This window comes from Ursus maritimus, unplaced genomic scaffold, assembly GCF_017311325.1.
Source record: "Ursus maritimus isolate PB19 unplaced genomic scaffold, ASM1731132v1 scaffold_5, whole genome shotgun sequence".
NCBI lineage: Eukaryota > Metazoa > Chordata > Mammalia > Carnivora > Ursidae > Ursus > Ursus maritimus.
The window spans coordinates 76,955,891-76,980,623 of record NW_024426663.1 but is presented as its reverse complement, the minus strand read 5'-3'; the positions used below and the strand labels follow the sequence as shown (position 1 = coordinate 76,980,623).

The following is a 24,733-nucleotide window of genomic DNA, read 5'->3' as shown; positions in this document are numbered from 1 at the left end:
TGACATACTTCCAACCACTTACAATGGCGTTTGGAACACAGCAGGTGCTCGGTACACTTTGAATCACTGAAAGGGAAATAGGTTTGTTCTCGACGGTTGTCTACTTGCCTTCGTATTATTTATGCAGATGCACAGCTACAAGACACACGGCCCTCAGCAAACCTCCATTTCCTTCCTGAGGAACCTGGAGCCACGCGCCTAGTAGCCCAAGGGGTGCGACCGCGAGCCCGGAAGTGGGAGCCGGGCGCTTGACAGGCGAGCCCGGGACCCGCCTCGTAGGCTGGCGCGGGGAACTACAGTTCCCAGAATGCTTGGTTCTCTCGTGGACTACAATCACCAGAGGCATTGCGGGCGTCCTCCCCCGCCTCCCGTCCCGCCTCTCCGGACCTGCGCGGGACGCCGGTGGTTTGCTGCCGGAGCGGGCGGCTCAGGGACTTGAAGTCGGCCCAGGCATCGCCCGGGAAGGAGTCGCGACCCCAGGCTGCTGTCCGCCCGGGCAGTGCCGGAGGGTCGGCCTGCGGAGCACGGCCGGGGAGGCGCAGCCCCCGGAACCCCGAGGCCTGGGCGAGGTGAGCGGCGGAGGGTCGGCGGAATGCGGGACGGAGGGAGGACCGCGGCCTCGGGAGGATGCGGCGCCGGGACGCGCGGGGCACAGGCCCGAGAGGCGCGAGCGGGGCCTTTGTGGGCGCGGGCTGGGGGCCGAGGGCCGGCACCCCCGATGTGCCCGCCTGCCCCGCACCGGCCGACCCGCGGACGCGCCCGTGACCGCGGCAGGTCGGGCACTTGTCCCCACTGGCCCAGGCCCAGGTCACCCTCCTGCTCCCTGCGGACCCGTGCCCAGCGCGCTACCTGCGGGGCCCTGCCGGCGTTTGGATTTGCTACGGGCTGTCAGTGAACGTGAGGAACGGTGTTTCCGCCCCTCCCCGGCGCCGCTCCCCTCCCGGGCTGCAGGCGCAGAGATGTGTTTTCCGATAGAAGTGAGTTGCCGGCTTCCCTCCAGGGCAGAACCTGGACTGGAACCCAGCTTTTCGGCTTCTGTGCCTGCTCCTCCAGACGGCAGCCCTCTGGCCGCCGGAGGAAAACTGCTGTCAACCTTTTCCGAAGCACTTTCTCTGAAAACCTGGAAGGAAGATTCCTTGACAGGAGGGGGAGGAGTTGGGCGGGGGGCAGCTTGAGGTGGAGAAAAGTTGTCCCCTGCGGGCAGTGAGGTTAGAGCAGGTGCTCTGGAGCGCGCGGTATGGATCCCGGTGCGCCCTCGCTGGCTGTGTGCACTGGGGCAAGTGGCTCCCGCTCTGCCCTCAGTTTCCTGATCTGTAAAACAGGCGTGGACAATGCCAGCTGTGCTGCGGGACTGAGCCATGTGGGCGGTGCCTGGCCCGCGGGGAGGTTCAGTGATTCTTTGCTGCTGCTACTGCAGCTGGAGTCCTAGGGCCTTTTTCTCTGAGCCACTCGGGGAAGGGTTGGGGCCCGGACCTCTGTGGGCTAGTCCTTGTCTCTGGGCCTGCCTACCCCCAGCTCCTTCTGACTTCCCTTTCCCAGGGCACGTGGTGTCATTCTCAGGTGGTGTAAGGATTTCAGAGCTGGTGATTCTCAGGGCTGGAAAGCAGAAGGGGCTTCTCCCTCCTGGCTCCCTTTTTCCTCTTCCAGATCTGCCTTCTGGAGACTGCATCCATTCTCGGGGAAGAGCCCAGAAAGAAGATATGGCTATGGGACCGAGGGAAGCAAGGTCTCAAGTGAGTTCATTGCCATCTTAAGTCTTAGAAACAGAATTTTTTTTTTTTTAATTCTCATACTGAAGTTCTCTACTCCGTACAGTCTTCTATAGGACCTGGAGCCCAAGCTCTTAGGTGGATTCTGTAGGGAATGTGTTTGCCTTCTCCCTGCCAATCAGTGTCTAGTGTTTCTCTTTTCTTTTCCTAACAGACACTTCTACATATTCATTAATCTCAGTGCAGTGTATGATAACTAACTTGACAGGTCAGATGCCCTGTAGGGACAGAACAAACACGCACATTTAGCAGTTCCTTTCTGGCCCCGCTTCCTTGGCTCGCCCTGGTCTCCCTCCCTACCCTCGGCTTTTCTTTAGGATACCTTCCCTAGGCTTCTCCAACCCACCATTGTTAGTTTTTTCTCCCTCTACTTTGTGGATCATGTGCCTTGCTTCTACACTCTCTTGAAAACTGTTCTAGACCTGCCACTTTCATCCTTCTGTTGTTGGAAATGGGGAAGGGACCCGGTCCGAGTGAGCCAGTGCAAGAACAAGGAATAAGTGTGTTGGAGGCAACAGAGTTGGAGAGATCTCTGGACTGCAAGGGGCAGAGAGAAGACTCCCCAGGGGAGGGTTTCGCGGGATATCAGGAGAGGAGAGCAGGGTCTCCAGTGGGTAAGAAGCAGGGCTTGAAGCCAGACTGCCGGGCTTGAACCCATCTCCTCGGTTGTTTGTGGGCCTTGGACAAATAGCTCCATCTCTCCCTGCGTTTCCTCGCCTGGACAATGGGAATAGCAAGCATGCCGACCTCACGGGGTAGGTGGGCGGATCACGGGAGTTAGTGCATGGAAAGTGTTTAGATCGGGGCTGGGCACTAGCAGATGCCCAACATGGGGTGGTCGTGGGAGCCGGATGATGCTACCGTGGTGATAATACCGCTCATGCTGACAGGTGGGAACTGCTGTACCGTGTCACTAGGACTTGTCCTTTCATTGCTCGTCTTCATCTAACAGCAACAGTTAATGTTGCTGGGAGTCGGCCTGAGGGCTTTGCCTTTGTTCTCACTCTCAGCCAGCACAGCAGTGATCATCCCCGTTTTACACATGAGCAAACCGAGGCTCAGAGATGTCCAGTAACCTGAATTCGCACCCCAGCGTGTCTGGCCTCTGGGTCGGGGCTTGTCACTGCACAGCTATTCCCCTGGTGTCTCTTTCAGAACCCGGGGCAGATCCAGCCCCGTGTTCCCGGAGCTCTTCTCCGCTGTCCTGTTGTATTTGGGCCCATGAAACGCGGTGGTGGTTGATCTTCGGGCTGGGGCCGGCCCGTGCACATCTGGGCTGCTTTTTTCTAACGCTTTCCTCTCCCGTTCCCACAGAGCCATGTTGCTCTCTTGCCCAGAATGTTCTCCATCCCTGCAGGGGAGCGAATGCATGTGGCATTCTCCCTAACCTCACCTGCTCCCATATGTCCGTCCTGCGTGGGCTTTTGTGTAAGACTCTGTGATGGCATTTAAGACCAGAGGGAGAATATACCTAGTGGGTCAACAGAAAACTTTAATTATTGTCCTGCCTCTGCCCCTGATAAAGTATGTGGTCTGGGGTCCTGACTGTCCTGGACGTTCTGGTCCTCATCTCTAAAATGAGGATTGAGGGCCTCCTGGGTGGCTCAGTCGGTGAAGCATCTGCCTTCGGCTCAGGTCATGATTCCGGGGTCCAGGGATCGAGCCCCATGTTGGGCTCTCTGCTGAGTGGGGAGTCTGCTTCTCCCTCTCCCTGCTGCTCCCCTTCCTTGTACTCTCTCTCCATCAAATAAATAAATAAAAGTCTTTAAAATAAAATAAGGATTGAGCAGGGAGATGGTGTATGTTCCTGTCCAGCTACACATTTTTCTTTTATTGATCAAATTATTTCATGCTCTTATCTTGTCTGCCAGTTGAATTGTAAGTTCTTTTGAGGGCTACAGTTATTTCTTGCATTCCCCCCACGTGCCAATAAATTACCTTATACATGTATTGTCTGTTCATGTTTAAAATTTCAGAGCATAAAAAATATATACACAAAGAAGAAAGTGAAATCTCTCTTATCCCAGTATCTAGAGATAGTCACTGTCACCCCTTTGGTATATGTCCATCAGACTCTTTTTCTATTCACCTTTGTTTTTTATTTATGTGTGTATTTATATGTACATATGTATGCATTTATTTTACCATTTTAACTTTTTTCGTGTGATAAAATATGCATGATGTAACATTTACCACTTTAACCCATTTTGGATGCGTAGCTCCGTGGAATTAAGTACATTCACATCGTTCTTCCTGTCTCCATTGTATAGATTATCTCATTTATTTCTTTTTTTTTTTTAAGATTTTATTTATTTATTTGACAGAGATAGAGACAGCCAGCGAGAGAGGGAACACAAGCAGGGGGAGTGGGAGAGGAAGAAGCAGGCTCATAGCAGAGGAGCCTGATGTGGGGCTCCATCCCATAACGCCGGGATCACGCCCTGAGCCGAAGGCAGACGCTTAACCGCTGTGCCACCCTGGCGCCCCCTATCTCATTTATTTCTTAACACCATGAGGTAGACATTGAGACAGGCAGTTTTGCAGAGAGGAATGGAGCCTTGGACCTCCTCCAGCCTGAAATTCTACCTCTAACCGCTGACCAGCTGCGCCACTGTGATTTATAATAGCAAATATACATTTGGTCTTCAGCCCTGTTCCCAGCACATAGGAAATTATAAGGGTTTTGGAAGCTAAGTGATTAGTTATATGTGGGGTTTGTTCTTGAAAAAACTTCAGAGCAATAAAGATGAAATGGGTGTGTGTTATTATTCATAATAAGCCATTTCGACCAAGCCAGAGTTGATATGAATGAGGTGACTTTTGGAAAGCCCCTAAGGATCCGAGCTGGTTGGCCAGAAAACCAACCTTGATTAGAGTGTTGGAAGTTTCAGGTCCGCCCCCAACCCAGGGGCCAGTCATGCCTACGTAATGGTCAGTGATTTAATCCATGGTGCCTGTGTAATGAAGCCTGTGTAAAAACCCATGAGGACAAGGTTCCGAGAGCTTCTCGGCTGGTGAGCACTTGTAGATGGGGAAGCTGGTGCATCCAGAGAGGGCATAAAAGCCCCACACCCCTTCCCACTTACCCTGCCCTAGGCATCGCTCCCATCTGGCTGTCCCTGAGTCCTGTCCTTCTATAATAAACCAGTAACCTAGTAAGTAAATGCTTTCGTGCACTGTGGCACTTCTCCTGCATTTGCCACTTTAGCGAGTTAATTAAACCCAAGGAGGGGCTTGTAGAACCCTCTGACTCATAGCCCGTCGGCTGGAAGCACAGGTGACAGTCTGGCCTCACGATTGGTATCTGAAGTGGGGGCAGTCTTGTGGGACTGAGCCCTTAACCTGTGGGATCTGCCCGTCTCTCCCGGTCGATGGCATGAGAATTGAGGTAAATTGTAGGACGCCTAGCTGGTGTCACCCAACTGCTTGGTGTGTGGAAAAGCCACATGTCTGGGATCAGAAGTAAAGTAGTATTGTAGTAGTGACAGGAGACGCAGAGGAGGAGTGAGGTTTCCTGTATACCAGCTATTTGACTTGGACAAATTTCTCTTCGTTTTTTCTTGTGTAAAATGGGGGCAGTAACAGTACCTGTTTTACAGGATTGTTGTAAAGATACATATTTATAGTAATGGTTAATATAAATCTCTAGGAAGAGTAGTCGGTCCGAAGAAAGCATTCAATAAACAGTAGCTATTTTAATTTCCATGATTACTGTCCTCTGGCTTCAGTAAGCACACAGATCGCGCCTGAAGCTGGTTAACCTAGCCTGCATCAGTGATTATTTGGGTTGTTTACATTTTTTTTGCGATCACTAACTCTGTGGTGAATACCCTTGGATGTGCATTTTTACGCACTATTTATTATGATACCAATATAGTAACTGATAAGTTAAAGGATATGCACATTTTAAAGCTTTAAATACGTAACGTCAAATTGTCATCAGAAAGATTATTCTAATTAACACACCTAGCAATGGTCTTCATTCCTCCCCACTTCTCATGGTAGTTGACACAGGGCCTGGTTAATACTCCATGCTGTTTAGTTGTCACTGGCCGATGTTCATTAAACAAATGACCTGAAACCTTCAGAAACCAGAATGACATCAGAAGCATTTCATGGGGCGCCACAGCTAACCATCTGCCCTTGGCTCCGGTCATGATCTCAGTGTCCTGGAATCAAGCCCCAGGTCAGGCTCCCTGCTCAGTGGGGAGTTTGTTTCTCCCTCTGCCCCTCCTTCTTGTGCTTTCTCTCTCTCTGTCTCTCAAATAAATAAATAAAATCTTAAAAAAGAAGAAGAGGCCTTTCATGGCAGTCCATCTACCCCCCACTGCCGCCTTCTTCACTCTGTGTGATGGGAGGTCCTGGGTGAGCTGGGATGGCTTGTCATTCCAGGTGTCGGTGACCTTCGAGGATGTGGCTGTGCTCTTTACGCGGGATGAGTGGAGGAAGCTGGGTCCTTCTCAGAGAAACGTGTACCAGGAAGTGATGCTGGAGAACTACACTAACCTGGTCTCACTGGGTAAGGGAACTGTCCCTGTAGATGAGAAAGTCAGACGTTAGCATAAGTCAGCACCTGCTTCCCTGCATAGAAGCCATGGGTCAACGGGAACTTGTAGCTGAATTTTGCCTTAGGATTGTACACATTGTGAATAAGTAAATATTTAAAACTTCTTTCCCCTTACAGGCGTGGATTTGTCCCACGCGTGGAATGGTTAACATACTTGCACGTTAGAAATTCCCTCAGAGTTCAGGCAACATTCTCCTGCTATGATTTTCCGTGATTTGTTTGCTCAGCTCACAGCAGAGAGCATCCCTCAGCCGTCTTCATTAACCTGTCCCCAGCCTTTCCCGATTCTCCCTTCCAGACAGACGAACGATGTACGATCCCTCTTTGAAAGAGAGTCAGATGGTGCATTCTTATTGTAAACAGGGCACTTGGTGCACAGTATCTTGCTGTGGGTACCTGTTTACAAATATTTCGTCTGTACATCTAACGTATTCCCTCTTCTGTAGAAAGCCATCCATACTCTAGTCATCAAAGCGGCATGTGTACCCTATTTCCTAACCTACAGCTACTTACTACGAAGCCATGCCCCTTGCCTTTCCCCCCACATATGCCCTCAGGTCACGGGCACGGCTCGAGCACCCCACCGAAGCTCTTTGTGCCATCCCCTGAGTTTTCCACTCAGATCCGTGATGCCTCTTTGAGTCAAAACAAAACCTTTTCTCTTTCTTTTTTTTTTTTTTTTTGTGTGTGTGTGTCTACGACAGGACTCCTGTTTTCCAAACCAAAAGTGATCTCCCTGTTGCAGCAAGGAGAAGATCCCTGGAAGGTAGAGAAAGAAAGTCCTGGAGGCCCCTCTCTAGGTGAGTGGGTGGGACTGAGGGGCCGGGACGGGCGCGGGCAGCAGTCTGGGTGGTAAGTGGACAGTGCGGCTTGGAGATGTCGGTCGGGAAAGTTTCTCCTGGGCCTCTGTCCTCGAGAGGTGGCGGAGAGGTGACGCTCAGGCCCCGGATGCGAGCTTCCTCTTATTCTCTGGTAATCACTTCCCAAGTGAATCTCTCAGGGTCTCTTCTTATTCCTTCCTGTTCTCAGAGGAGGGCTGCACATCGGGTATTCAGTCAGCAAACAGTGTATTTAAGGAATGGCAGAAAATCATTCTGACTGAGGCTCAGGGTCTGGGAGAGAAGGAGCCGAGGAAGGAAAGGGTGTCAGAAAGCTAGCAGGGCTGCGTCACAGTGGGCTTTGGCAAGACTCAGATATGAGACCGTCCCATGGAAATGAGGGATTTTAAGCGGAAGACAGAAGTTCTTGGTATTTTAGAAAAATTGGCTGAAATCTGAAACAATGTAAATGTCCTCCGGTAAGGACGCGGCTGGAGAAGCTGGGGCGAGTCCCTGCTCCGGCATCGAATGCCAGTGTCAGAAACAAGAGCAGCTGGTGTGGACAGAGCTGGGGCGAGGGAGCATCGTGCTGATGTGTCCCCACTGATGCTGAAGGGAGATGACGTGGCTGTGTGTGTATAATGTGTGTGAAGTGCAGACACAAAGGTGAGGGGACACACTTGAGCTGTGCCAGGAGCTCCGCTGGGAACGGGATCGAGAAGGAGTGGGGTGAAAGGGCTTCAGTTTTATGTAATCTGAACATTTCATAGAGAATAGATTCATGAAGTCCTTGTATAATTTGAGTTTAATAAGCATGGTCACGTTGGAGCATTGTGGGGAGTAGATTTAAAGTGAGGGGAAACCCCACGTGGAACCTTCCTGGAGACACTTGCAATAAGGTAGGTGAGATGTATCTAGGGTCTGGACAAAGGCATGGGCCCTGGGGTCCAGGGGGAAAGAAGAGGGGCCCCTTTGTTAAGTCTGTAGGCTGACTTCACTGTGGGATGGGTCTCCCTGGAGATGTGAGTGGAATGTTCGGGGAGAGATGCTGGTGGATAGTCCTATGAGGTCTGTGGGAACTCGGAAGGGAGGTCAGGTAGCAGTCGGTACAAAGGTGGCACGTGACGCCTTGAGCTGACCAGGTGAGGACACAGCGGAGGACAGCATCCCAGGAAACCTCGCCATTTACGAGGTGGCTTAGGCAAGAAGATAGGCTGAGCCTGAGAAGTCATCAGAGAGAAACCGGAGAGGCGGCTGACAGGGAAGTTGGGGACAGAGAGCTGATGAATGGGGCAGGGTCCAGGTTCAAACCCCCAGCCACTGCTTTCCTGTCCCATAATGAATGGTGCGTAAGCTCTGCCCTGGGCACTGGCGATGCGACATGGGGCAGAAAGACGCAGGTCCTGCCGGCTGGAGGTCACAGTCGAGAGGGGAGAGAAGTGATCGTGCGCTGAGGGGGTGTGGAATGACCCCGCAGGAAAGATGCAGGGTGCTGTGAGAGCGTGCAGCGGGAGGGGCGGTGCGGGCAGAGGCTTCCCGGAGGAGCTGGGATCCCAGGATGTGGAGCCATAGTCCAGCCACAGGAAAGGGCTGTGTGAGTCCAGAGAAAGGAGGCCAGCATGTGCTGCCCGGAGCCAGGAGATAGCAGCAGGGACCTGATCCCACTGAGCCGGGAGCCGGACACAGGATTTGGTCGGCGTCTGAGAGCGAGGCAGGGCGCCTGGAGGGTTAGAAGTAGCCTGACCACGGCCCCGGTGTAGACTCTGCTGATAGTAGCCTGCAGACCACGGGGGGCCTGTTGGCGTGGAAGTGGGGGCTCGTCCCAGCTGTTGTCTGTCCAGACGTGTCCCTGACGGCCCCTCATGCCGTGGGCCCCGCAGAGGAGCTGCGGGCCCGGCTGTCCCCTTCCTCAAACCCCTGGGCCAGGGGAGCTTTCTTCCCACCGTGCGCTGAGGTTTCTGCTGCGGGAACCACCCTTGTCTGGATGTCTGTCTTTGTAACTCTGGTTTGGGAGAAAGACACGAAGGTTGGGAAGCTGGCAGAGGCCACCCCCAAGTGCTGAGGGTCCGAGAGGCGGGGGGGCCACCGGGGGACGGGGCTGGAGTCCTCAGCCAGCCTCCTCCTCGGGTTCGGGGAGACGTCCCTGAGGGCAACAGCGCAGCTGAGCAGTACGTGCATGTCTCCGGACGGGACGGACCGTCCTCCCCTCCTTCCTCAGAGCTGCCGGTCACCCGGGCCTGGCAGTGCTGGCGCGTGGTCATCTGTCCCGCAGCCCTTTCGCGCGTCTCCGTCTGCCGGGACCAACGTGGCCTCAGAAGAGCTTCCGTCCCAGGGGCAGCTCCCTTCCCTGTGAGCACAGGTGCAGGACTGGGGGTTCTGGAAGGACCTCAGGCGGTTAACTCTAGACCAGAACCGAAACCTGCCCCTGCACAGCCAGTGACGGAGAAGCCCGTGCTCCCAGGGTAGGACTCCTGCAACCCCTAGCGGCCTCCACATGTCCTTTTCTAAAAGAAAGAGAATTAATTTGTATTTCAAAACTATTCACAAGTAGGAAAAACAAAGCAGAGAAAAACAAACGGTCACGCCCGGGGTGCGTGTGTTTAAATTGAGAGATGGAAGGAGGTGGCACGAAGGGTGTGCGTCTCCTCTGAGTCTCTCGCTTAAGAATGAGCACAGCTGAGGTGGGGCTTTTCCAGAAGAGCCGTCATGAGGTGATTACACCAGCCTGTACAGCATGAGTTAGCTTTACACCGAATGTGGAATAGTCCTGAAATCTAAAATTTAAAAATGCGGGGATGATCTGGGTAAACAGCGGATTTGCCCCCCCCCCCCCCCGTCATTTTCTCTTCCTTTGTCATCTCAGTGTAAGAAGCCTGGTGGGGGGACTGAAGCCGTGCCACCACGTGGTCAGCTGAGGGGTCGCCTGGGCACTGCCCCCCGCACAGAGGGCTGGGCATCTTTTTCTAACGGGCACAGAGGTGCTGCCCTTAGCAGCCCAGTGACCCAGTGGGCGGTGGATTTAAAGAGTGACTCCCTTAGGAGTGAAAGCTGAGCCCACGTGCCCTGTAGGCATCTCCAGTATGTCTGGTCAGTCTTGTCCTTATCCCCTGCCCACCCCCCTCCCCAAGAAGACTCCCGCTGGCCCTGTACCTCCCTCCTACCACCAACCTCTGTTCCTGTAGCTGCCAGAATGCTCTATTAAAAAGTAAATCGGGATGCCCAGGTGGTGGCTCAGGCGGTTAAGCGTCTGCCTTCAGCTCAGGTCATGATCCCAGGGTCGTGGGATCGAGTCCCGCATTGGGCTCCCTGCTCAGCAGGGAGTCTGCTTCTCCCTGTGCCCCTCCCCCTGCTTGTGCTCACACTCTCTCTTTCTCTGAGAAATAAATAAAATCTTAAAAAAAAAAAAAAAGGCTAATCAGGTCATCACACTTCCCTGCACAAAACCTCTCGTAGCTTCCATCCCAGGGAGCACAATCCAGAGTCCCCAGTATGGCCTCCAGAGCCTGCAGGGTCCGGCCCTGTCTCCCTCTTCATCTTCTTCCACTCTGCCCTGCATTCGAGGACTCTAAGCAGTGTGGCCACCCTGTACGTTCAGGCAGGCCAGGCCAGGCCAGGCCGACTCCCACCTTGGGGCCCCTGCACCTGCTTTTCCTTTCCCTAACCATTTTTCCCGATGGCCACGAGCCCCCGTGACACTTCCTTGAGTTGCCCAGGTTTCTGCTCAGATGGTACTTTCTCAAAGAGATTCAGCCCATCCAAAACGTGGCCTTCTGTCCTCCACATTCTCTGTCCCCTCACCAGGCTTTATTTTCCTCAGGGTGCTCGTCACTGCTGATCGTATATATTCACATATCCTCTCCATCTTCTCTGGGTTGTAAACTCCCTCGTGCCGGGTTCTCTGGTTTGTTCGCATTTCCCCAGTGCCTGAAACAGTGCCCGGTCAGAGTAGGCTTCCAATTCATGAAGGCACGAATGACTCGGCTAGGTTGGTGGTGATGGGGACAGAAAGAAGTGAACGAGTGTCAGAGACACTTGGGAGGTAAGAGAAGCTGGCTTGGAGATGGATTTAATGTGAAGATAAAGGAGGTGTGTTATCAAGGGTGCTTGGTTTGTGGCTTGTTCTGAATCAGACAGTGATCTCATTCACTGAGATGGTGACACCGCAAGGACATCAGATTTGGGGGAGGGTAGAAATTGGGTTTTGGATGAATTAAGTTGTCTTTGGTTGACCCAGTTATCCCAGGGAAGAGGTCAAGTCTCCTGTTAGATTTGGAGTCCCTCCCCTCAAATACAGACTGGGTGCGAAATGGAAATTTGGGAGACCCTGGTCAGTACAGGGTAATTGAAACAGTGGGTGAGTTTGAGTCAGCCTGTAGAGTGGGTTCAGAGTACCATAAGAGCAAAAAAGAGCCCAGGGCTCAGTCTCGAGGAACTCTGGCATCTCGTGGCCAGGTGGAGAGAAATGGGCCCACGGGGAAGAGAGGTGCGGGTATCCTGCAGAAGGAAAAATAGGACGTCATTGAAGTCAAGGCTTGTCACAGGATGGGAGCAGCGGAGGTGGGGAGAAGCAGAGGGGTTTGAGACCCATGTAGGTGGTAGAATAAACACGTCTGAGAAACTGATTTGCTGAGGGAGAGATGTTAGGACACCTCTTAGGGTTGTGATACAGAACCAGTGCCATTTCTAGAGACAAGGGGTTGGTTCTACAGGTTGGAGGGAACGATCGTGAATTCAGTTTCAGGCATGTTGAATTTGAGGAGTCGTTGAGACATCTAAGTTGCTATTTTGAGGGGGCTCGTGTATAACTGGGTTGGAGAGAAGTCTCCCCTTGCATTTATCGTTCGGAATCGAAGCTGGCTATGGAAAGAGTGCAGAAGAGCAAAGAGAATTGGAGTCCAAGGACTAAACCTGAGGGAGCCCCCAGGATTGAATATCACACAGAAGAACCTAAGTGCACAGAGGAGACTGAGGCTGGTGGGAAGGCAGGGAATGTGGAGCAAAGCGGGGGTCACCAGAGCCTCGGAAGAGGGCTGCTTGAGGCAAACAAGGGGTCCCGGTGAGCCGCGGCTGACAGGTTGGTTTGCTGGGAGCTGCAGAGAGCATTTTGTCTCAGCACCTGGAGGTCGTGGCTACCTTAGCGAGAGTGGCTGATGACAGAAGCCAGAACGGAGCCCAAGGGGGTGATGAACGGGAGGAGGGGAACAGGTGTGAGATACCGCACAAGAGCGGATGTGGAGAAGGAGGCGCTCTTCTGTGCACGTAGAAACAGACATTTCTGTACATCCCCTCGTTGCCCTTTGTCCTCTCCGATTATAGTATACAGCGCACGTTCTTTTGCCCGTCAGTCACCTGGTGTGTATTGAAATTCTTCATGGCTTCCAGAGAGGGCTTCCTCTCTCCAGGGAGGAGCTCAGAGTGACTTCAGTTGTATGCAGCTGTGGATAATGTTAGCCCAGCAGGCGTAGTTCGGGCTAGGATTTTATAAATGGTATGGTTGCTGATTCACACGATGGGTATTGGTTTAAAGCTGTACCTTTATCACGTACCCGTGTAACGTCCTGGGATGGATCACGGTTTAAATAAGAGCTAACGGAGGAATCTGGTTGAATAAGCTGTGGCACGCTCACACACACTTCGGGGAAGACCTCTGTAAATTCCACCACGGGGTGACCTCCATGGTATATTACTAGGTGGGGAAACGTGTACTTTTAGGTAAGGAGGGAGGAAATAACAAAGCAAAACAAACGTCTGTTTGATTAGGTTTTTAAAAAGGAGAGAAAAGCCCATCCCACCTCGCCACCAAAAAAAAAAAAAAAAAAGTAAAAATAGATCAATAAAAATGGTTACCTATAAAGACAGTAATGTAAAAAAAAAGAGAAAGAACGGGGATAGGAACTAGGATATTTTAAAGGTATCTTGTTTTCATAATTTTGTCTTTGGAAACTATACAAATGTTTCATAAAAGTATAAAACCAGAATTCAAATGAAAAAGTCCATAAATATTGCTAGCAAATGAAACAGATGGCCCTGATTGCCTTTCAGGTTGGTGGCTGTGTCACATACAAGGACATTTGAAATAATTCTTCGTTATCGCAGCAGTTTGGATAAACTTCCTTAATGATCTCTCCCTGTGATATTTTGATTTATAATAATACATAATTGGTCTCCACCCATTTCTGGCACAGAGTTCCCAAAACCCTTGAAATTTCCTAAGTTAGGAGAGTCCTAAAGGTCACTTGTAATGTTAGTAGAGTGGCTTTTGGACCCCACCCAAGGATGGGCGGTGGTTGCTAGGGGAATCAACCCTGTGGTTAGAGTTGGAATTTTCAGTTCCAGCCCCCGACCTCCTCCTTGAATCAGTTGCAAGGGGCAATCATTTAATCCATCATGCCTGTGTAATGAAGGCCGCATAAAAACCCAAAAGGACAGGGTTCAGAGGGCTACCTGGTTGGCTAACGTGGAGATCTGGGGAGAGTGGTACACCCAGACAAGGCATGGAAGCTTCTTGCCTTTTCCCCTGAACATTGCCAGATGCATCTCTTCCATCTGGCTGTTGCTGAGTTACATCCTTTTATAAAAAATGAGTGATTTAGGAAGTAAAAAATTTGAGTTCTGTGAGCCACTCTAGCTAATTAATCGAAGCCAAGGAGGGGGTTGTGGGAACCTCCGATTTATAACCCATTGATCAAAAGCACAGATGATAATTTAGGCTTGCAACTGGTGTCTGAAGGGGACAGGGGACAGTCTTGGAGGACTGAGCCCTTAACCGGTGGGGTGTGATGCTCTCTAGGTAGCTAGCTGAGTTGAATTCTAGGACACCCAGTTGGTGTCCCAAGAACTGCTTGTTGTTAGTGTGGGAACCGCCTTTCTCCCCCTACGTGGGAATGGGTGCACAACTTTAATTACCTTATGGGCAAAAATAACTTCAAACAGTAGGCAGGCCAGATCTGAAGACCCAGAGGTGGTCCGCAGGACCAGCCAAGAGGGTCTTTGGCATCTCGCAGGATAGAAGTCAAACTCGAGCAAAGTTCATTGAAGATCCAAAGAGAGGACAGGTACAGACAGTGTCTGGGAGACTCAGGAAAGAAGAGTGAGTCTCATCTTTGCTTGGGGCCTGAGGTTTTGTTGAGGACGGTGGTCTGCTGTAACATGTCCTCTCAAGGACAGGTCAAGATAAAGACGAGTGCTCAGATGTCCTCTGTAAGTCACTTATTCCCTGGAGCCAGGTGTCTTGGGTCCAGGTGTCGGTCGTCAGCAGTCTTGGAAACTACATGACATACATGAGGACTTGCCTTGCCCGGTCGCTCCTTAGATGTTACCTATTGTGCTGGAAGACTCCAAAGAAATCATTAACTCCTCGACCTTTGCAAGGAGGACACGCATTAAGGCACGCATAAGGTGGGGGCGCAGGTCGTAGCAAGACCAGAGGCAGCCAGAAAACAGTCTGGATTGTCTGGGGTCCCTTCCGTTTCCCTATCTCAGTAAGATGATTATGTGGTTGTGTTTCCAAGGAGAGTTCTTAGCTTTGGGAAGTGCGTTCTGACCTCTGAGGGACGCAGTGACGGAGTATCTGGGTTTACCGGACCAGGCTCTGTCGTGTGTAGCCATGTATTCAGCCTGTTCCGTCAAAATAGCACACACCGTGTGGCTTGAAACAACAGAAATTTACTGTCTCATGATTCTTGAGGCTAGAAATCCAAAACTAAGATATTGACAGGCCCCGCTCCCCCCGGGACCCTGGTACATTCCTTCCTTGCCTCTTCCTAGCTGCCGGGGGTGGCCGGCAATCTTCGTTGGCTGTGGCTGTGTCACTCCCACTTCTACTTCTCTTGTCACTCGGTGTTCCCGTGTGCCTTCACTGTGCGTGCCTGTGTCCAGACTTCCTTCTCTAAGCACTCCAGTCATACTGGATTAGGACCTGATGACCTCATCTTAACTTGATTAAACCTTCGAAGACACAGTTTCCAAATAAGGTCACACTCTGAGTTACTGGAACTTAGAACTTCAGCACAGCCTTTTTGGCTGACACAGTTCAACTCGTGACAAGGTAATAGTTGAAACAGCATTAGTGATTGTGGAAGCTGGCTTGGAGATTCACTGTACAATTCACTCTACTTTTTGTACATGTTGACCGCTTTCCATAATAAAAAGCTTTAGAAGTTAGCATTAGCAACAAAATTTCTTTTTTTTTAAAGATTTTTTTTTTTTTTAAGATTTTATTTATACATTTGACAGAGATAGAGACAGCCAGCGAGAGAGGGAACACAAGCAGGGGGAGTGGGAGAGGAAGAAGCAGGCTCCCAGTGGAGGAGCCTGATGTGGGGCTCGATCGCAGGACTCCGGGATCACGCCCTGAGCCGAAGGCAGACGCTTAACGACTGAGCCACCCAGGCGCCCCAGCAACAACATTTCTAAAACAGCATTTCTCTTTTTCACCAACACAGACATTACGGAGGAAGTTTATAACTGTGTATGCTACCCAGTCACGGAGTTAGGTGTAATTCCAGCCATGTGGCTCCCTGAGTCCTTGGACTTCCCGGAGAGTCTCTGCGAAATGCATATGACGTTTTACAGGAATAACTTTGAATCTGACCAACCACGTGCTAAGGCGGGGACGGATACATTAGGAACGAAGCCCGGAAGGTTGTCTCAGGTTCAAGGACATTGATGCTGCTTCAGCCCTCACACCATCCAGCCTCCAGCTAATCCTTTAAAATCCCATCTTAGAGATTTCTTCCAGAAGACTCTAACCACCTCCCGGAAGTACCCCTTCCCCGTTTGCACCCTCCACTGAGGGAGTTTGGATGGTGCTTCTAAGCGCACATTCACGTCCATTTCTACCTTGTGATTTTGTTGTGAAAAGTATCACATTGCGATGTGACGACCTGTTCCTTCTTTGTCTCTAACGCCAAGCTGGGAAGTCCTTGCAGACACGAACCGTTTCATTACTGATCTGGAAGGTCTGATGGGTCACCGGTGCGTAGGCTAGAGCCTGCCCTGTGTAGGTGCTTTTTAAAATATTTGACGAATGAATGAAATAAGGAGCGGTCGATGCTTTTTGAAGCAATAAGAGGAGGTACATGTAGTAAGAGGGATAAATCCAGTGGAAAATAGTACCAGATACACGAGAAACTAGAGTCAAAGGATCAAACCAAGGATCAGTAGCAGTGTCAGTCTGGAGTAAGATCCTGAATTTGGATGTCCTAATGACGGTCGTTAGAGACACCTTAGGAGATCGGAGAGAATTTGTTGACTGACCACACTTGGAGTGCAGGAGAGAGAAGAATCTGAGATGGAACGATCTACAGCAAAGTCACTGAAAAGCTTAGAATGGGATTCTGTGCTGCAAAGCAGAAAAAAGGTTTGAAAAGGAACGCACTGGGTTCGGATCTGGACAGCCTAAATTTGAAAAGAGACTCAAACGGCAAGTCTAGCAGGCGGTTGGAAATAGCTGTTTAAAATGTTCTGAGAGGAGTCAGGATGGTCCCTCACGCAGGAGGTGTGGGCGTGGGGCGAGAAGGCCGGGGAGAGGCCCCCCGAGTGTCCTAAGAGCCAAGGGAGGAGAGTCGAGAACTGATGCCAGGTGCTGGCCGGGTCACGGTCAGAGCAGGGTCGCTCTGGTCTCCAGACTTCTGACTCCGTCCTAACCTTGTTTGTGAGGTGGCTCAGGCCCAGGCTGGACTCGGGAACAGAGCAGAAGTCCCACTTCAGGAGGCAGATGTGTGCGGCTGTGAAAACACTAAGCAGGTCACGAAGAACAGTTAGGGTTTCCACGGGCCGGCTCTCGTGTCCACTGTGGTGGGAAACCCACATTCAGGGCTAAGGCACGGGCGCTCCAAGGAGCGCTGAGGTGAGTTTCCCAGTGTGGATATGGACCCTCATAGCTGTAATCACTTCCATTAAAACAGAGAAATTCCCCGTGTCCCATGTCTCTGTTCAGCTCCAGACAAAACTTTCAAGAGCATCTCTGTATGGATGTTCCCACCTTGTCGTCTCCCCTTGTTTCCTCCGTGCGCGCCATTGCGGTTCTTCCTCACTGTTCCCCAAAAGCCACGGCCACTAAATCTCAGTCTCTACCGTGGCACAGGCAGGGTTAAGTTTCTGGTCCTCAGCTGGTTTTCCAGACTTGCTCGCTCACTCCTCCCCGCGGTACTTTCTTCCTTTGGCTTCTGGAACACTGTGCCCTTCTGATTTTCCTCCCTTTCTTGACCTCTGATGTTGCCATGCCTAAGCGAGTTTTCAGCGCTTCGGCTTTAAAGAAAACCTACTGAGGACTCCCAGATGCCCAACTGTAGCCCCAGCCTCATCCCCGAACTCCAAACTGACCAAGCATCTTCCTTGAGGGTCGAGACGTAAAGGCACCTCAGCCAGGACGAACACGTTGGAACTGAACGCGCCCCCAGACTTGCCCCTTTTCTGGTCTTCCCTTCTCAGTGGCTTGTGCGACATTCATCATTTTCAAGCTGGAAACCTAGGAGTGATCTGTTTTATTAATAACTACTTTATTCGTGCTCAGCACCCCACACACCGTCCGCCAGCAAGCCCAGTCATGTTATCACCTCAGTAGGATATCCAGCTACGTTTTCCGTGCCTGCACCCCCCTTGCTCAGCCCAATAACTCCAACAACCTTCTGAGTGCTTTCTCCCCTCCTTGCTTCCACCTGGGCCCCATCGGACTGTTGTCTACACAGTGGCCCGCCTGAGTGAGCATGTCATTTCCCCTGGCTTCCCGTTGTGCTTAGAATAAAATTCCAGGGGCGTCTGGGTGGCCCAGTCCATTGAGCTGCCAACTCTTGATTTCGGCTCAGGTCATGGTCTCAGGGTCCTGGGATTGAGCCCCGCGTTGGGCTCCATGCTCTCTGGGGAGTCTGCTTGGGGATTCTTCCTCTCCCTCTCCCTTTCCCTCTCCCTCTGCACCCTGCCCCCGTTTGCAAGAGCGCACATGAGCGTGCTCTCTCTCAAAGGAATCTTTTTTTTTTTTTTAAAGAACAAAATTCTGAACTCCTCACCACAAGGCCTTACTTGGTTTGCCCCTTCCTGGTGCTCCTGTTTTACTCGGCGTCATCCCTCTTGCTGACGACATTGTACCCACACATTCTCTTTGCAGTTCCTCAGGAGTCTCCACACTTCTGTGTTTGCTGTTTCCTTTGCCTGGGAAGCTCTTTCTTCACATATCCGTACGGCTTTTATTTACTTATTTGTCACTTCATCCCCTCTCCCCCAGCACTCACTCACATACACACACACACACACAGACACACACACACACACTCACGCTCACACACACCAAAGTATAAGCTCTTGAAAGGCTGGAACTCTGTCTCAGTCATGACATTATCGACATTCCCTAGAATGTTACCTAGTCCATAATAGGCACTTAGTAAATATTTGTGATGGAAAGGACGTCTCCACCATATGCAAAAATAAATAAGGAGCACTTAGGTGGCCCCGTCGGTTAAGCATCCCAGCTCTTGATCTCAGGGTTGTGAGTTCAAGCCCCACATTGGGTTTCTTTTTGGGCATGGAGACTACGTTAAAAAAAAAAAAGGTGCTCCAGAAACTGCATGTAGTTTTACATACCTGGCAAGAAGCCATGGAAGGGAGAGTAAGACAGATAGAGGTGAAATCATGAAACACCTCGTTCACTGCATTAAGTACGCTGACCCTTATATATGAATTATTGAGATAAATTTGGGAGATCTTAAGGAAGTTTATAGCATGCTAAGATGTGGATTTTAAAAAGATTGCCCTAGTTGCAGTGCGTAGACTAAATTAGTAGAGAACAAGACTTGAGGCCAGGAAACAGACTAGTTAGGAAACTGTGGTGCAAACAGTGAAGCATGAGAAACAAAATACCATCTAGGCATCTGATCCAGTGCTCAGGGCTTTACTCGTAACTTAGCAAGAATTCACTGGGGAAGGAACAAGGAAGGTGTTGGGCAGAGAGTAGAACACTCTTCTTTCCCTTACAATAAATGGTAAAGACATTGGGGTGCCTGAGGGACTCAGTCGGGTAAGCGTCTGCCTTTGGCTCAGGTCACGATCCCAGGGTCCTGAGATCGAGCCCCGTGTCGGGCACCTCACTCAGTGGGGAGTCCGCTTCTCCCTTTCCTTCTGCCCCTCCCCCCAGCTCGTGCTCTCACTTGCATGCTCGCTCTCAAATGAATACATTTTTTAAAAATCTTAAAAAAATAGTAAAGACGTGAATGCATGTAAAATGAGCCAAGGAAGGTGTACAGAGTGGAGGGGGAAATTCCGAATTTTAAAGAGGGAACAGAAAAAGTTATTCAGGAAGGAGACTGAGCAGTAAAGCTTGTAGAAAAGAGCAAAACAGAATACATTATGTTCACCAAGCAGAAAGCATTCGTACACAGGTGAGAGAGGGCACATCAGATGGGAATCTCCACCACAGTGAGACGCAGAGGAGAAATGCCACTCACGGCTGCGCCCCGGGGACAAGTTAAGAGTTTATGAATGGCATCCTCTCCCAATTTTAATGTTTATTGAGTTCAGTTCTATTTCTTACCACTCTATCATGCTAGCCCTTTTTACCTTTTTATATTTATGCCCATCTTGTTCTCTTTGACTCTTTTCCACACTGTCTGCATAGCTTCTTTTGCTTGACACATGAGCAAGGCTGCCTTCCTAGCTTGCCCCTGTTGGCTTCCTGCCTACCTGCAGCGCCTCTAGTCTAACTCCGGAACACGCTTCTGCTTGAACTGGCCCTGGATGTAATCACCCATACGATGATCTCCCATCACTCATGTAATGCCCTGTCCTGGAAGGCAACCTCAAGTGTTTGAATTGTGTGTGCATGTGTGAGTGTGTGTGTGTGTGTGTGTGTGTGTGTGTGTGTGTGTGTGTGAAATAAGGAATCGAGACTGACATTGTTCAAATTAGAAATATATAAGTGATTAAGGAAAATTAAAACGTTTCATGTATAATTCAGGTGCCATCAGGAGGATCTGTCAACAGGGCATGCTAATCTGCTTGCAGAGAACTCTTATGGTAGAAGAGGAAAGTCTAGGGGTGCCTGGGTGGCTCGGTTGGTTAAGGGTCTGCCTTCAGCTCAGGTCTTGGGATCGAGCCCCACATCGGGCTCCCTATTTCTCCCTCTCCCTGCCACTCCCCCTGCTTGTACTTTCTCTCTCTCACTGTCAAGTAAATAAATAAAATCTTAGGGGTGCCTGGGTGGCTTAGTCGTTAAGCGTCTGCCTTCGGCTCAGGTCATGATCCCAGGGTTCTGAGATCGAGCCCCACATCGGGCTCCCTATTTCTCCCTCTCCCTGCCACTCCCCCTGCTTGTGTTCCCTCTCTTGCTGCCTCTCTCTCTGTCAAATAAATAAATAAAATCTTTAAAAAAATAAATAAATATAAATAAATAAAATCTTTTAAAAAAAGGAAAGTCTAATATATTTAGATATAGGTAGATACATAATTATATAATACAAAGGCATGTAACATATATTTTAAGTACTGTGGCAAGTACTATAATAAGGGGAATGGGCATAGAAACTCAGAGTCAAGAAAGGACCCCATTAACTTTTGAATTGAATCTGAAGGATACAAAGGAATTGGACATGAGGGAAAGTGGGGACGACTTTACAGATTAGGAAGATAACACACAATGAAGAGAAATGTCATGAGAATAATTTCAGAGTCCGTGATGGCTTTGGACCGATCCTAGACTGCCTTTCCCAATTCGTGCTCTCCTGGTTGCTCTTACACTCATCTTCTTTAAATAGGTTTGTTTTATTCTTTTCTCCACCTTAGTACTTCAGTTCCCAGTGATTCTTTTTCTCTATTGCTTATATCTTTTGTTTTTCTCTTATAGCTGCCCAGATAAGGGCCCTATTTTTTTTTTAAGATTTTTATTTATTTATTTGACAGAGATAGAGACAGCCAGCGAGAGAGGGAACACAAGCAGGGGGAGTGGGAGAGGAAGAGCAGGCTCCCAGCAGAGGAGCCTGATGTGGGGCTCGATCCCAGAACGCCGGGATCATGCCCTGAGCCGAAGGCAGGCACTTAACCGCTGTGCCACCCAGGCGCCCCTAAAGGCCCTATTTAAATAACATCAATACTTGGGGTGCCTGAGTGGCTCAGTCAGTTAAGCGTCTGCCTTCGGCTCAGGTCATGATCCCAGGATCCTGGGATCGAGTCCCGCGTCAGGCTCCCTGCTCAGCGGGGACCCTGATTCTCCCTCTGCCTGCTGCTCGCCCTGCTTGTGCTCTCACTCTCTCTGACAAAGAAACACGTAAAATCTTTAAAAATAAATAAATAAATAAATACCATCAATACTTATTTATTCTCTACATTTAGTCTCAGTAGCCGAAAACCGCATCACATGAAACATCTTTAGTTTTTTTTTCCCCTCCAGGGTGGAAGAGCAGTCACAAAACCACGAAGTCAACTCAGACGCAAGATTCTTCTTTTCAGGAGCTGATAATGAGAAGATCCAGAAGAAATGGACCCTGGGACTTTAAATCAGAAAAACCCTGCATTTATGAAGACAGATTAGAGAAAAAGCAGGAGAAAAAAGAAAGTATTCAGGCAGTTTCAGTCACCCACAAAAAAATCCTCATTGTAGAAAGAAGCCATAAAAATAATGAATTTGGCCAAAACTTCAGCCCAAAGTCGGTCCTTGTTAGGCAACAGATGGTTCCCAGAGAAAAAACACCACCAAAATGTGAAATACAAGGAAACAGCTTCAAACAGAATCCATATTTGCTTAATCAACCAAAAATCACCAGCACAGAGAAACGCTATAAATGTAGCATATGTGAGAAAACCTTCATTAACACTTCGTCCCTTCGCAAACATGAGAAAAACCATAGTGGAGAGAAATTATTTAAATGTAAAGAATGTTCGAAAGCCTTTAACCAAAGTTCAGCTCTCATTCAGCATCAAATAACTCATACTGGAGAGAAGCCCTACGTGTGTAAAGAATGTGGGAAAGCCTTCACTCTGAGTACATCCCTTTACAAACACCTAAGAACCCACACTGTGGAGAAATCCTATAGATGTAAAGAATGTGGTAAATCCTTCAGCAGAAGGTCTGGCCTTTTTATACATCAAAAAATCCATGCTGGAGAAAATCCCCATAGATATAATCCCGGCAGGAAAGCATCCAGCACATCCCTTCCAGGATGTCAGAGAATTCATCTCAGAAAGAAGTCCTATTTATGTAATGAATGTGGCAACACCTTTAAGTCTAGCTCATCCCTTCGTTATCATCAGAGGATTCACACGGGAGAGAAACCTTTTAAGTGCAGCGAATGTGGGAGAGCCTTCAGTCAGAGTGCGTCTCTTATCCAGCACGAACGGATTCACACTGGAGAAAAGCCCTATCGATGTAATGAATGTGGAAAAGGCTTTACTTCTATTTCACGACTTAACAGACACCGGATAATTCATACCGGTGAGAAGTTTTATAACTGTAACGAATGTGGTAAAGCCTTAAGTTCCCACTCGACGCTTATCATTCATGAAAGAATTCACACTGGAGAGAAACCGTGTAAGTGTAAAGTGTGTGGGAAAGCCTTCCGACAGAGTTCAGCTCTCATTCAACATCAGAGGATGCATACCGGAGAAAGACCCTACAAATGCAACGAGTGTGGGAAAACATTCAGGTGCAACTCATCCCTTAGTAATCATCAGAGAATTCACACAGGAGAGAAACCATATCGATGTGAGGAATGTGGGATATCTTTTGGCCAAAGTTCAGCTCTTATTCAGCATCGGAGGATTCATACAGGAGAGAAGCCCTTTAAATGTAACACATGTGGGAAAACTTTCAGACAGAGCTCATCACGTATTGCCCATCAGAGAATTCATACTGGAGAGAAACCCTATGAATGCACTACATGTGGGAAACTTTTCAACCACAGGTCATCTCTTACTAATCATTACAAAATCCACATCGAAGAGAACCCCTAGAGAGTAGATTTGCATGTGTGAAAGCCTTAAACCAAAGCTCAGCGGAAGACACGAGAGTGATATAACGAAAGTAATGGATAGGAAAAACGTTTCTGTAATGTAGGCCTCGTCAGATACCAGATTCCAAGGATAAGCCTTGACTATGTAACAGATCATGAGGAAAGTAGAAAGTGTTCATGCCTGCCGGGCACTTTTGAAAATAACCTGAAATGAAGAATTCACAGCTGGAGACACTGACTTTGGGCATTTGTAAAATAATTCTTACACAGCAGTGTATCTGAGATACCATATGTGGTTGTCATAAACATCTGGGTGAGGGGAGGTGTGCACTGGATTTCTCCTTAAAAAGAAACTTACAAATTGGTAATACTTTTTTTTTTTACAACTAACGTTTAATAGCATATAACAAATGTGATTGAATTATACACTTTTAGAGAAAAGGACCAAATAAAAGAAAAAAAGTTGTGAACTACCTCTCTGTTTCTGGGGTTTGTCCTTTTCCTGACCTGATGTCAAACTCTGTGCATGGATTTCATTTAAAAATAGAAATAAAAGTCTGTTCTCTTCATCCTGTGTTCTTCTAGTAATTGCTGTGATTTGGGAATTTTCTAACCAATTGCTAGTGCCGTTCTCGAAATTTCTTTCTTTCTTTAGCGTTGAGGTCATTTATGAAGAAGCATGCCAGCTATATACTGTAAGCTGTCATCCTAGGTACATTAAATGGGAAAAATATGCAATTATTTCAAGTTTAATGCTATTAAATATAAATTCACAACGGAGCTGTCAAAAGAAATTTAATGAATCTAATAACCTGTGCCAAAATATTGAAAGATACATCTATTATTTTATGACCTAAGAAGTAGGTTTTCCTTACTTGGTGTCCCCACAACTTCAGGAAATTAACTTTTTTTTTTTTAACCCTAGCTCTGGGGCAGGTACTGTATTGCATACTGGGAGCCTTAAGAAGAAAGACACAGCCCTTAGAGTTGCAGTGAATTTGGGGAAAGAGGACAGAGCTGAGTTGAAGAACTAGCAGTGAGGAAGCCAATTATTATATCACAGTACGTAAATGTGCTTTTAACAAGCAAATACGTAAGTTACGACAGTATGTTGCAGTGCAAGAATGTTAGGGATTTGCACAGGACGAAGAAAGAGATCAAACCTAACCAAGGAAACCTGGAGACAAAGCTTTCCTGAGGCAGTGTGGCTAGGCCAGGTTTTGGAAGAATAGGAACTCTCCAGAGGGTGAAATGACCGTTCTAGATAAGAGGAGACTGCATGCATAAAGGTAGAGGTGGGTAACAGTCATGACACCTCCGTGAAGACACAAATACAGAATTAATGCGCAGGAGAGCGACATGTTAAAGTTTGAGTCAAACAGTCACCAGATAACTCGTGACTTATTTGCCATGTGAAGAAGTTAGCATTTTATCCAAAATTGGTGGAAATTGTTCTGGCAACAATGTGTAGAAGATGGATTTAGGGGGTTGAAGAAAGCTGTACAGATAGACACCTAGAAATCTGGCCTGTTGTAACTCAAGTGATACACGAACGAGAGACCAGACTCATGCAGGATAGATGGATAGAGACTAGGAGACAGGTAATGCATTGAGTAAATAAGACATGGTGTTCACAAGCAAACA

General features: G+C 49.0%; 1 protein-coding gene across 3 annotated transcripts; it reads left to right on the top strand.

The window, feature by feature from the left end:
- Positions 1-377: 377 nt before the first annotated feature.
- ZNF354A (zinc finger protein 354A) lies at positions 378-23,658 on the top strand. 3 transcript variants are annotated; one of them, XM_040622594.1, is made up of 5 exons: positions 378-569; positions 1,648-1,733; positions 6,162-6,288; positions 7,041-7,136; positions 21,532-23,658. In XM_040622594.1, the coding sequence occupies exons 2-5, from the start codon at positions 1,701-1,703 to the stop codon at positions 23,088-23,090; spliced, it is 1,815 nt and encodes a 604-aa protein (XP_040478528.1). In that variant the 5' UTR covers positions 378-569; positions 1,648-1,700; the 3' UTR covers positions 23,091-23,658. The 3 variants fall into 3 exon arrangements, with proteins under 3 accessions (XP_040478528.1, XP_040478529.1, XP_008707719.2); XM_040622595.1 differs by having other exon boundaries at positions 1,540-1,733; XM_008709497.2 differs by lacking the exon at positions 378-569 and having other exon boundaries at positions 774-1,733.
- The last annotated feature ends 1,075 nt before the right edge of the window (positions 23,659-24,733 follow it).